This window comes from Sinohyriopsis cumingii, unplaced genomic scaffold (genome assembly GCF_028554795.1).
Source record: "Sinohyriopsis cumingii isolate HCF-2022 unplaced genomic scaffold, ASM2855479v2 utg002097l, whole genome shotgun sequence".
NCBI classification, from domain to species: Eukaryota; Metazoa; Mollusca; class Bivalvia; order Unionida; family Unionidae; genus Sinohyriopsis; species Sinohyriopsis cumingii.
Window position 1 is genome coordinate 932,573 of NW_028316128.1, and position 13,868 is coordinate 946,440.

Sequence of the window (13,868 nt, forward strand, 5' to 3'; positions counted from 1 at the left end):
ACATCATACAACGATGGAAAAAGATGGTCAAATGAGAAAGTTACGTCTGAGTTTTGCCGATACCCCAGGTTTCAGTAGGTGCCTAGAGCATGGTTCCTCGGCTGCAGCAATAAAAGCATGCATTATGGGAAAGGTAGCCAATCACGAGAAGGTGTGTTTGAATTTTAGCAATAATGTGCATTCCAATATAATATTTTGTGACATTGTTAGATAATTATAAAAACTTTGAATCTTCCTTAACAAGTCCGAGTTTCAATTCGAAGTGCAGGTTTGCACGTAAACCCTCGACGTTTGTTTCATGTTCGTTTACAAAGGCTCACCATCATTTAAACATGCCATAGTCGGAAACAACTGTGTCCTGTGTATATGATATGCCAGACAGTGGATATCTTCAAAACAAGACCATAGACTTCAAAACATGCCATTGCAAATACAAGCGTTGTCTAATTTGCAAGTATATGACAAAGGACATATCTGGCAGACGTTCGACAACAGGAGCTAACTACACTATTAATCAAATGAGACATATTTAGAAGACCGAAAGCAGGCATGTGCATTTGTATATATATATATATATATATATATATATATATATATATATATATATATATATATATATATAATGTATCATTATTCTATATAAATGGCACTATACAAATCAGAAAACTATAACCAATAGGGCCACGTAGAGATGCATGTATATAAATGTATATCTATTTGTAAACATTTTTCTAAACGAGATGTTAAAGGAAGTCATCTGACCACCCTATTAATGAATTTATGTAATTGTCCACATTAAGACGAAAATATTGGCCTATTCATAAAACAGTTTTCCACGTGTTTGGGTTTTTCACCATTCGTTGCTGAACAATGCAACCAATGACTACGTTAATGTCAAGTAATTTAATGAAGCTATTCAATGAAGTAAACATAATTCACTTTGTATGCAAGTGTAGATTTTAGACCTAAGCGTGAAGCCTCATATTACTGATTGATACACAAAGATGCGATATGTGGTTTGAGGATTTTTTCTTTGTTTGCTTTTGTTTGGCTTTGGCTTAGGTTTTGTATAATATATTGTTTCAACGCTTTTAGATTGATCCAGAAATGACTGATAGCGACTGGGAGCAAAGAGTCGCTGTGACAACAAAGGCATCATTCATATTTTTTGTTGCCAATGCCATTTTTGTGCCAGATGATGGAAATATGGACAGAGCTGAATCACGTAAATGTACATATGAAGTTTTGAAACGAATAAAAGCCTTCTCTTATGATGAAGGTAAGTATGACCTTAAATATACATCATAGAGACTGGAGCATTTGGATTGTTTGAACGCATGCGTTATACAGAAATACTTTTTGCATTAAAAATAAATATATATTTAATGTGTTCTGAAATAGAAGTAGAAGACATTAGTTCAGCTTTCCTATAATTATATGATAACGATATACTTAACTCAATTAGTAATTGTATGAATATTTTATGACAACAGAGGAGCTGCAAAATATTAGATGAAAATATTAATCAATGAAAACAAAAGCTGTATTCCACGAGTGTGGTTCCATTATGTCAGATACATGAAGTACTTTTGTTAAAAGAGTACAATATTAAATCACCTTTGCAATGTGTATTCCGAAATCATACATACTCAATAGAAAAATGAGTCAGAAAGGCATAGCACTTGAATAAAGCAAACTACTTATCTCGTCTAATATCCAATATAACATTAACTAAACATAATCACAAGATGTCTTAATGTTATACAAAGATGTCCTTCCCAACGTCAGCACCCGAATAAGAATCCAATGGTTAAGACATTCTATCAGTTACTTATTCCCCATCCAACCATTTTCGCATTACGTTGGCTACTTATTTCTTATTCCTATTTATTCAGTCGGTCATAGTTTACCACTTACTTACTGCCCCAAAATAGAAATCTTACATCGAATCTTAATCCACTTCATGACCTTGTTTTGCATATTTAATTTAATTGTCTGTCTTTTAGTTTTAACTTTTTTATTTCATTACATGTCATTGCAATGTGACAGTGTCGGCTGGACTTGACGTTGTCAAAAACTGAGTTCATTTCTGCTTTACCTGATTAACTCATTTTTTTCATTTACGTAAACAGCTGATAATAACCTCATTAGTCTCTACGTGTATGAGCTTATTAACCGAATTATTATTCAGGTCAACAAGAAGTGGTAAATATGCTGATTTGGGTCAGGGTTTTGAGATTCCAAAGTGAATTTCATAGAATCTTGTGTTGTAAATAGACAAGGCTCATTAAATCGTTCTAGAAGGTTATTTTCCATTATGTAATTGTTATTTTAGAAACGGCTAATGTGGCCTGAGTTCAGGCAGACAACTATATTATATTGTGACTATAATGATTTTAGCAGTCGAGCTTTTACATCTAGCACTTTAAGTTGTATTATGTTGTGACCACTTTGGGAGGAATTTTATTTCCGTCAAATTATTGAATTTAAGTGCTAATTATCTCTGAAAATACAAAAATGCTCTAACTCAATTATTGGTTAAAGAAAATCATTGGAACTGATACTAAATTCAAACCTGGAATAATATATCTATGATTCAACAAGAGACTGTTGACACATTAGTACTTCACAGACCATAACAGACACGTCATCGCCTTCAATTCTGAATCTCTTCTGGCATTGAAATGAGTTGTATTCATGACTTTTTATTACTAAGATTTGTTTCTTTGATTTGTATTTTATTTAATTCGCAATACCATAAGCTCTTTTTTTCCTATTTTTCACTTCGTATTCTAGGGAAATACATTGTTTTTAAATTTTAAAAAGCGTGTTGTCTTCACTCTTTTCTGTTACTTATTTTAAGAGACTATACTCATAACTACATTCATTAAAATTATTCTAGACCAATTGGAGAAACACTAGTACTCTTTCGGTACAAGCTATACAAAGCTATACAAAGCTGAATACACATATATCTCTCATTATATGTCGGAAGGGTTCGTGATAATGTTAGGTATACATAATTAGTTATCTGCGATAGGATTATACAGTTTGTATTCGGTGTTTGGGTCGTGTCTTGTAGTCCATGGCATGGAGAATTAGTATTTGTCTTTGACAACCTCACTAATGTCTCATACAAATGAGAAACACCCCATCCAGAAAATTATACAATCGTGAAATGTGAGATTTTTAATGTATGGGCATAATATGCTTATGAGTGAATTGTTTGGAGTATTTATGAGTTAAAGAAGTCCTTGGAAATGGAGAAAGAATCATACGGGTACTGGGTATGAACACGCGTTCAATGTGGATATATTATATCCATTGTATAGACAAACTAAACTCCCACCTACACGATTTTGATTAAGTTTCTAGTTTCTAGTGAGGAATCCGTTCCGACAGAAGAAAAAAATTAAGGAAAATTAGGCGAACACATTGCAATAAATATCAATTCAGTCAACATTGCGTTGATAAAATATTAGTTGAGCTGATTTCGATAAATTGCGTGTTAAATATATATGGGTTCGTTGGTTTTACCAAGGCCGTAAGTGGATTAAATTTTGGATAACAATACGAGTGCTAACATCCCCTCTTTAAATGATTTTGACTTCAATTCTACTTCTAAAATATTATCACAATGGATATTTTGTACACACGGAATATATCTTAGGAACTTTCATCTAGAAGAATCAACGAAATAAGATGCATATGAAAACTACGTACAATGTGAATCAATTATATTAATAATCTGTACTAAGTGAATTCGCACTTAGGGGAATTTGATTGCAACGATTCTTGTCAGTTTCTTGATAAGGATCTGTTGAGAAAGATTGAAAATTTTGAAGTCAATTAGTCTAGTTTATTTTGAGAAATCGTGACCTTCTATAAGGTAGGTACAACAAAACACAAGAAGAGATATGTGGAACATAAAGTTCACCAATAAAATGATTTAGACACAGTTCATTCTTTCATGTTTTGTCCTTTGTTATATCTTTTATTTTATTGTCAAAATCATAATTGCTGTAGTTTGTTCAAAGCAATCGGAGAAAAAGCAGGCAATTTATGTATAACTGCACCATTCCATTGTTACAGTGTTTGAGCGATTTGTATTCAAATTTTCCGGTACGTGAAACTTTACTTAGTGTACATTTACTTCAACCCCTGTTTGACAATTCCGTTTTAGGGACTTGTTTTAAATTGTAACCAACGTCTTAAAATAAAAATTCGTCCAGTCTTTTTTGGCTAATTGGGAGCAAATAAGGAAGTATGTTTACACCCGATGCCATAAGATGGTTAAATATTATGTACATATATGGACAATAGAGTCTATATGGATATTGTCAACCAACGAAAGAAGCCCTGACAAATTTCTGCAAGAGGATTAAACGAAATATGGGGCACTTTATGGGTACCGGTTATAACAAAAAACTCACAAAGGAGATCGATTGTGTGAATAGTTTATACTAACTGACAAGAGAAACAATCATCATAACGATATTACCTTTTCAGTCCATATGTGAACGCTACAGTGCAATGCGAAAATGATTTTCACATGGATCATTATTTTAGTGTTTCTTCGTAGAGATATGTTTGAGTCCCAAAGGTATCATTGACTAAGTTCCTCCAATGCAATCTGAGAAACAGAATATCATTATGGATGCCGGCATTATAGAAGATACAGTCTTTAAGGGCATTGCAGTTATATTTCCGGTGCATGAGCAACTAGTTAAAGAATGTTAATTTAAATCACTGTTTCACTGATTTACAATTCCAAATAAGGGATGTTTTCCAACAGAAGTTTTTTTTATATCAAAATGAGATTCGTCAAACCGATTTAGAGAAAAAAATGGGGGTCTCAATAATAGGGAAGGTTTACAACAACAACCAATAATTTCAAAATAAAAATAGAACTTTTTTACGTGGTAGCTACTATAATTGAGTCAAGGTCAGGATCTAGATCACCATCTGGTGTTTACAAAACGAACAGTCAATGTCAAACTATTTTCTGGTAAAAGTATCATCTCAAGTAAATACATTTACATTACTATAGCATATAATTAAAAATAAAAAATATTAAAACTGACAAAGCAAACAATAAAATTGAAATAAATAAATAAATAATATATATATATATATATATATATATATATATATATATATATATATATATATATATATATATATCGATCGTCAGATACAATTAAATCAAATATACATAACACTTCCCCCCGTTAAGAAAAAGAAAAGATTTATTCATAAAATAATACATTAAATATTACATTGTTATACACGGAGAAGTGTGTCTGCTATTAAATTATCGTTTCCCTTGATGTGCCTGATGTCAAGATTATATTCCTGTAACAACAAACTCCACCTTATTAGTCTTTGATTTTTATGTTTCATCTTGAAGATGAAAGTAAGGGGGTTGTGGTCACTAAACACAATAATTGAAGAACGAGCTGAACTATGGTAAACTTCAAAATGTTGTAATGCCTTTATCAAAGTCCAACATTCCCTCACAATTGTTCAATAATTTCTTTGGTACTTGATTCATTTCTTAGAAAAATAGCACTAGATGATCAATACCATTTTCATCTTCTTGAATAAAAACTGCTCCAACCGCAACATCACTTACATCAACAGGCCGTTTAAATGATTGGCTTTAATTTGGAGCTGTAAGAACTGGCGCGCTTTTAAGTATGGATTTCAAATTGTCAAAATCCTCCTGACATTTTCAGTCCAAAGGAACTTGTTTTCTTACTCAATAAATTTGTCAAAGGTTCAGCAATTATCGAAACCTTCGAACAAATTTTTCGATAGTATCCGGCCATTCCTAAATCTTGCATCACTTGCTTTTTATTAAGAGGCACGGAAAATTCAGAGAGAACCTTGACCTTAGCATCTATATGTTTAAGTTGTCTATGTCCCACGATGTGTCCTAGAAAACTTACACTAGCACGGCAGAACTCTTTTTTAGATAAATTAATTGTCAAACATGCATCTGTGAGTCTGTTAACGAATTTCCGATTTATTGCTAAATGTTCTTTCCAGCTGTCGTTGTAGATGATGACATTATCGATGTAAGCATCACGTTTGTTTAGACCAGAGGTAATCTTATTCATGAGACGTTGAAATGTACTGGGAGACCCTTTCTTGCCAAACGGCATTACTTTATACTGGTAAAGCCCATCAGGAGTTACAAATGCCAAAATTTACTTTGCTCTTTCCGTTAGTGGAATTTGCCAAAATCCTTTCAGAACGTCAAATGTGGCGACATACTTGACATTCCTGATCTTATCAGTACAGTCATCCATTTTTGATAATAGGATTAATCTGTTTCTGTCACACTAATCACCTTCCTATAATCAGGACACAAGCGGAAAGTTTTATCTGGTTTTGAAACAAGTATGCACGGTGAACTCCAATCACATTTCCTGTGCTTATTAACATCTTTTTTCCAACAAATACTGAACTTCTTTTTTTTTAAATCGTCCTGTTTGACAGGGTTCATCGTGTATGGGTGATGCTTGACAGGTTAAGAATTTACGACTTTAACGTCATGGAAAATTGTGTTTGTTCTTCTAGGAACATCTGGAAATAAGTGTTCATATTCAAATAATATATGTTTAAGTTCATTTCCTTCTTACTCTTGCAAATGTGAAATTGTCTGGTCCTGATCTTGCATAATTTCTGAATTCCGAAGATTTTTCACTCCAATATCAGTAAAATCTCTTAATATTCCTTCACTTGAATTTTCACAAAGTGGGACAGGTACAACTAAATTAATTGCAAGTTTAACCTTGCTATCTTTTTCAATATACTTTTTTAGCATGTTTATTGGACAGACTTGTTTTTGTTCACGCCTCCCAGGAGTTACCAACATCATTTTTTTTATTTTTGGCCAATATAAGTGAGTTACGATCTTGTGATAAGTTTTAATAATCCCTAAATGACCAGCAAATGGAGTTTTATGGGACAGACTAAGTATTTCCTCTCTGTAAGGTTTTGGGACTACAATTTGATAATTCACTGACCAATCGTCATCAGAACGTACCTCGGGAAGTCTCCATTTTCTCAAAAGAATACTATTTTTAATGAAAAAAACAGACACGAACTTCAGTAGCATCAGTTTCACTAATGGCCCTTTGAAACAAACCGTAGATCTCAGGTTCTTTTCCTGTTCGACTACAAGTGATTGTCGTTTATCACCCTGATTGGAATAAAGAGAACTAGTCGTTAAAAGAGAATCATTTAGATCAATAGCTTCTGATTGATCCAAACAAGGAGTGAGAGTGACCTCATTCTAAGACTGATCAATACATGAGTCAGCTAAAGGAATACGTTCCTTACCAACATTATTCTCCAGAGCTTTCTATGCCATAGCTCTGGTAACTGCACAAGCTGGAAATAAATCAGGGAGTTCTTTTTCAATTGGATCCACTTTCTGATCCAAGCAAGGCTTGTCAGTTACAAGTGGATTAACCACAACCTTGTCTCCAGCTAGGTCATTGCCTAGTAGTAAATAAATACCGTCAATGGGTAAAACAGAGACTGTTCCGACTGTCGCGGGTCCGGAGACTAAGTCTAATGATACATTTTTACAATGGAGAGGAACATTAACCAAGCCGTACTCTACTCCCTGAATAAGAACATTCTCATTAGAAAAAGACTTCTCAGAGAAAAGCAAAGTACCTGACAATAAAAGATTCTGAGACGCTCCTGTGTCCCTTAAAAATTTAATAGGGATAGAATTGGCCGAATCACCCAAGAGTGATATAGAACCCTTCGATATGAATGGTTCTTAATTCTCCATAATCAAATCAGACTGGGGTTTATTACACCCAACAAATGTACCGCTCAATAAATGACCCTGACCTTGAGCTGTTAGAAAAAAGAGCATCTGGAATAGGTCTGTCTTGATTCTGATGCCTTTTTTTAATTTGTAGCAATAAAAAATAACGTGTAATTTGTTCTTACAATAGGTACACGTAGGAAGAAACAAGGATCTTGAATCAAGTTTCTCTGAAGTTTGATGCTTAGAAGTTGTGCTAGGTTGAGTTTTAGAAGGGCTTGTATTAGGCTGAAATACGTTTCTGCCAGAAGACTGTTGAGTAGAATTCTTGTTTACAAAAGAACCTTTATGAGTTAAAGCATAATTGTCAGCGGCACAAGCAGCATTGTTCAAGGTTTCATTTCTATCTCGTCAAGATAAAACCCAATGTCACTATGGACACAGTTCTTAAACTCGTCAACCAATATGAGTTGTCTTAGACTTTTGTAATCTTTATTAACCTTTCTAGAAGGTACGACCTATGAAATTGTCGTGCTTTTTCCGATTCAAATTCGACATAGGTCTGGCAAGCTTCTTTGTATAATTTCTTAATTATTGCCGATAAGCCTCGGGGACTAGCTCATAATCTATTAAGATATAGTCCTTAACTATAACATAGTCAGCACTCTGCTCTAGTGACAATGAATTGTAAATATCACTAGCTTTACCAGTGAGTACACATAGCAATAATAGAGTCCAGTACTCTCTTGACCACTTACATCCCTCTGCAATTCTTTCAAAACGAAGAAAATATGTGTATATTTCTTCTTCCAGAAAAGGAGGTACTAACTTGATATTTCTTAAACCATCAAAAGTAGGGGAATAATTTTCCTTTGATGGCCCTAATTCTTCTAACCGAACTTGAAATTCCCTTTCATACTTCTATCTTTGCGTCTGTATGTCTCTCTTTCTTCCTTCTGTAACTGCATTCGTATTTCTATCTCCTCACTCTCGTATTGTTACTGCATTTTTTTTCTTGTAATTGCATTTGTCTTTCTTTCTCTTGTTCTTCTTTCGGACGTTCCAGCTTCCTCAACGCCAATTCTATCTTGTATTTTAATTCTAATTTCTTCATTTTTATGTCAGGGTCTGTTACAGATTTACTGTTCGAAACCAAACCACTTTTATCCATAACATTCTTTTCTACCAAGTACTGAATCAAACATTTTCTTATTTCCTGTTTCGTTAAGTAACACTTCGCCTCAGAAAGATCGTATTTTCTGGCAAGCTGAATCATTCATCTTTTCTGAAAAGATCTAATTGTTCCTGTGTATGATTTCAAAGAAAGATTTCTATTTTTGATGACATGTTAGAAAAAGCTAGGCAATTTCAGTTAGATTTCCAAAACTAGGGGAATTCAAATTTAAAAAAAAAAAGTTTTCTGAAATATTCTATCCAAACATCAAAATTATCCCGAAAGAGACAACAATTCTTATGGTACGTGTTTATGCTTGAATAAACAGTAACACAAGCAGGAGTGGAGCTTTGAAAAAATATAATAATTTATTTCCCGGGGAAAATTCTGTAATTTTTTTTTTGAAAATATGAATTTAAGATTTTATAGAATCAAATACCAAAGAATTCCAAAAATAAAATTTGTGAAGTCCTAATAACAAAATGTTTAATGATTTCCTGTTCGAGTCCCGACAAAGATTCCAAGATGGAATGTTGAAGTCTACAGTTACTTGTAGAGACAAGAAATATTACTCCGGTTTGGGAAATCTGAATAATTTTTTATAAGATCTGTCCTTCTTCAACAATTTCATATGAGCACAGGTATTCTCCAGGAAAGAAAGAATTATTTTGAATCCGTGTAATTTGAAATAACTCCAAACAGCAAAACTTACAACTTCCAACTAACACTGAGAATATCTCTCCAAAGAAAGGTTATATCGTATTCTAAAAGGCAAAACGGGGATCACGTGACCAGAACCTCGTCGAAATTATGTACTTGTTAAAGAGCACCTACACCCACGTTGGCCCTGACGAAAACCATTCAGTTTACTCTTAGGAATAAACAAATTTTATGGTTTACATCTTTAATCAGTAGTCCCATCATTCGATGCGGAAGCTCTAACCGTAAAGCCACTCGAGTGGTGTATATACATAAAGAGAGAGATACACGTATACGTCCATATATGCATACATATACACACATATACACATAAACGTATGCTAGTTAAATCTGAAGGAGAAGCATAATGCAGTCCCCTAGAGAAAGATAGGTTATTTGTTGTTCATACAACCTGAGGAATACGTCATCCTTTAGCTCTGTTGTGAATAAAAAAACAGATCTTTAAAAAAACGTTTATAATGAAAACTTTGCCAGAGGTAGATTCGTGTACAAGATATTGAGGCAAACAAATGATACAAATTATTACAAAATCTATTAAATGCGATATTAGAAACTTGTTATATGGCATGTCTCTTGAATGTTGGCCTAATTATACCAGTCACATAGGCGAGGGAAACAATAAACATGATCTTGAAAGGCACAGGGCTGGATCTTTCATATCTTTTTGTAGAATCTATTTGAAAATTGTATAGACCTCATATTATTCAACAGCAGGAGATCTATACGGTCTTTAATTGCATAACTGCATATTTTAATGTACATGAAGCTCTCCTTGCTAACCTGGAATTAGATTTCAACGACTCCGTCGGATTTTGATACATACGGAAAGCGTCTGACACCACGATGCACAAGGGACTTTTATGATGCATTCTTTCTTGAACATTATTGGAAAATTTGCTGCAATAAAAGACTAAATCCCAACCAGGAAGCAATATGTTCGCCGATTTGGGATGTTCTCTGCAGTTCTCTACCTGGTTTATGTCAATGATCTGTCAAAATTTCTACACGGTTCGAAGTTAGTAATACCAGAGGTATAACTTTGTCTTGAAACCATGTGTTAGTTTATATCACTTACAAGCGATAATGCTCTATTGTCACTTATTCGTTTGCGTTAACAGAATTGTAAAATCTTTGAAAATAACAATAGCACTTTGTTTTCAAATGTAACAGACGGAATAAACTGTTATTTCAAACGGAAAGTCGGTCTAAACTTTATTTCATGTTCCAAAGGTAGAAAATCCCTATATTCCCATTTGGAGAATGCAAAAAAGGCATGTGAAGAAAACGCCTTAACTAATGAAAGTCTCTCCACCACAGGAAATTATCCCAACATGGCTTTATAAGTCATAATGTGGTTCTAGACTGGATTAAAACACATTAAATCAACCTGAAATGTATTTGAGCATTAATGTATGAATCACATTCAAGTTTCTCGCGTAATAAAAGGTCTACAATGAACTAAGCATGCTTGAACTGAACTGAACTTTTGCTGAAATTGATGAAAGAAATTTTATCTTTCTTTGCAAACAATGTCTTTTGCCTGAGAATATATTGTCAAAAAGAATTATTTTAATAAGGGCATTCTTTTCATTTCACTTATGGTAGATTTCAGTTTTTATTTTGCAGTGAAATAAATTGACATGGCATAAATTATAGAGACAAATTGGATGAAGTTAAAAGTTGAACTCATAGCATGGTAAAACAAAGAGCATTTAAAGAATTATATGAAATTGTTTTATTAAATTAATGTAGTGGCCCCGGCAGTATATATATGGTCATATTTTACATGAAGACAACAAAGGGAAACACAGCCACAACTGCATCCGCTCGTCACTCAAGACAAATAAATGGATTTAAATAACAATTCATTTCACAGCGAGTATAAAGAGTATGAATAAACAAAGAAAAGTGAAGCTGAAATTTCCTGCAAACTTTGTTATAAGAAATCAAATTAAGCTTAAACGACAAATCAGAATGGTTGGCTTTAATTTCGGATTCCGAATATTGAAAACAAATATTGCACATAATATTAAGATTGTGCTGTGTATATTGAATAATAGGAAATTAACTTATGTGTCTCTTATCCCACTACCTTGATAAAACACGTTTCAAATCATGGGTACAAATTCATGGCAGGGGTGTGCAGACAACATTTTTGAATAAACTTGAGTTACACAGCAGTGAAAGTTCATACAAATATAGAAATGTACAATCAGTAAAAAATGTATTTTACAGCCATAATTGCATATTTCATTGCAGAATTTTCAACATGTAATTTGAATTATGCATATTTGGCATGATTGCAACTCCATATACAGTCGTAGGTAATTTATTTCATGAAACAATTTTACTCTTTTTACAGACATAAAAGTGGCAGCATTTCTAACAAATTGTGACACATTGGATGAGGCGGTCCACAATAATGTCAAAAAACTATACTACTCAGAAAAAGTGAAGAAAAAAGTGGAGGCGTTTAGCAGAATGATTGATGTTCCAAAACTCCGAACTTATCCAATTGTTAATTACAAAGACAATTCAAATGTTACCGGTAGAATGGTGATGCAGGCACTTATACCACTCAAGGAATGTTTGACAGACATCGTTTCCTCAATAGTTTGTGCAAAAGGAAGATAAACAAGATTCAATATTCACAACTAATCGAAATTTATCATTTTTGCTGAAATGTTGCAGTATTTCTAAAAATTCTAATAAAACATGCTTTTATTAGTATATCTAAATCGAATCGATTTCAATTTAACCCATTATTTAGTATTAACAATTTGATTGAATTGTCCATCATGTAGCCGTGACCAAAACGACGATAGACTATTGTATAATTTTTTTAATCAATGGGTTGACATTAACTAGCTTGCAAGTAGTAACCCTTGCAAACCTAACAGTAGAGAAAGATTTAGAGTCCGATTATACGTCTGTTTCGCCTCGTATTCTTTCCATTTCGTATAAAGGAATTGAACAAATTCTTGTGTAAATCTCAAACTGACTCAACATTTCATGCTTGCATAATCGTGGACCACAGTTAAATGGAGACGTGAAAACTAATTTTGCTTTTGTAATGTTGGCAATTGTACTAACAAAGGCAGCCACAACAGTTACTATTGATATGGTTCCAACAACAAGTATTATTGGTGCGCCTAGTATTGTTGATGTAGCTCTGATTCCCACCACACCCAGACCTAAGGTGACTGTCGCGGATATTCCGCAAGTAGCATCTAGAACAACACACATGCGTTAGTATTTCATGAGTAGAGCCTTTCTTTTCGTAACTGCATTTAGTGGCTGTTGTTCAGCTTCGAGTATTGTTTCACGTCGGTAAGTTTGAGAGTCTGTCGTAATTCTTCTATTAAGAATGTGATCGAGAAGTATAACTATTCCATAGGCTGGCTTTCATTAGGTGCAACAAGAACACGCAATTATATCTTGTTATTCTTTTGTCATTGGTGCATTCATACAAAATATCTTTCGGAGGTTATGTTTAATGTTTCCGGCGATTGTACCTTTTTAGGCCTGGTATTATATTCATATACACTTTACCCATTACATCACTGAGTAGCTTCAGAAACACAATTGAATAGTTACTGAAATGATCATACTCGTCTTTGCTCAAAAGATGTATCACGAACAGGCTCGTCCTTGCTATCTAGCAAGCGAGATCTTTCTCTTCTTCGATGAGTCAGTGCCAGTACAATATAATCAACGGAGAAGGCAGCCGAGGTGAATTAGTCGGTGAACTTCACTTCATTGTTGTAGAAACAATCAATGGATGTTTCCGTGCCTGGCTGTGCAGTTAGCGATTGAGCATTTTTGCGAGCTAATGCCATGATTCCTGCTAAGTCGAGTTTGTATTGGTACATAAGGGTGATCCCAACGAGTGATTCTTTGACCGTGATTACAATGCCATAATACTGAAGCGGAGTTTCGCAACAAGTGAAACTACATTACTATTAGTGTTAGCATCACTGGTTAGCCGATCAAACATTCTGTCGTCAAATTCCGCAACCTCATCACCTCAGTCAGAATCTATCACACATAAGTAAGGATAACTCGAATGTCAATATAGACGCCAGAAACGTTTAGGTACCTGAGTGAAAAATATTGAGTCCTTTAAACTGAAGTTAATCTCCGACGACCAACGATACTAACGTCGTATATGTAATATGTGTT

The 13,868-nt window shown here is 33.8% G+C and overlaps 1 protein-coding gene across 1 annotated transcript; it reads left to right on the forward strand.

Moving 5' to 3' along the window:
- Positions 1-13: 13 nt before the first annotated feature.
- Positions 14-12,320, forward strand: LOC149771158 (uncharacterized). Its single transcript, XM_089948801.1, has 3 exons — positions 14-151; positions 1,096-1,279; positions 12,049-12,320. The coding sequence occupies exons 1-3, from the start codon at positions 14-16 to the stop codon at positions 12,318-12,320; spliced, it is 594 nt and encodes a 197-aa protein (XP_089804927.1).
- The last annotated feature ends 1,548 nt before the right edge of the window (positions 12,321-13,868 follow it).

Bases quoted from the DNA above. Each gene is read 5' to 3' on its own strand.
- LOC149771158 (XM_089948801.1), top strand. From the start codon at position 14: ATGGAAAAAGATGGTCAAATGAGAAAGTTACGTCTGAGTTTTGCCGAT. The intron at 152-1,095 runs GTGTGTTTGAAT...CAACGCTTTTAG, and splicing joins AGGTAGCCAATCACGAGAAG to ATTGATCCAGAAATGACTGA. The intron at 1,280-12,048 runs GTAAGTATGACC...CTCTTTTTACAG, and splicing joins AGCCTTCTCTTATGATGAAG to ACATAAAAGTGGCAGCATTT.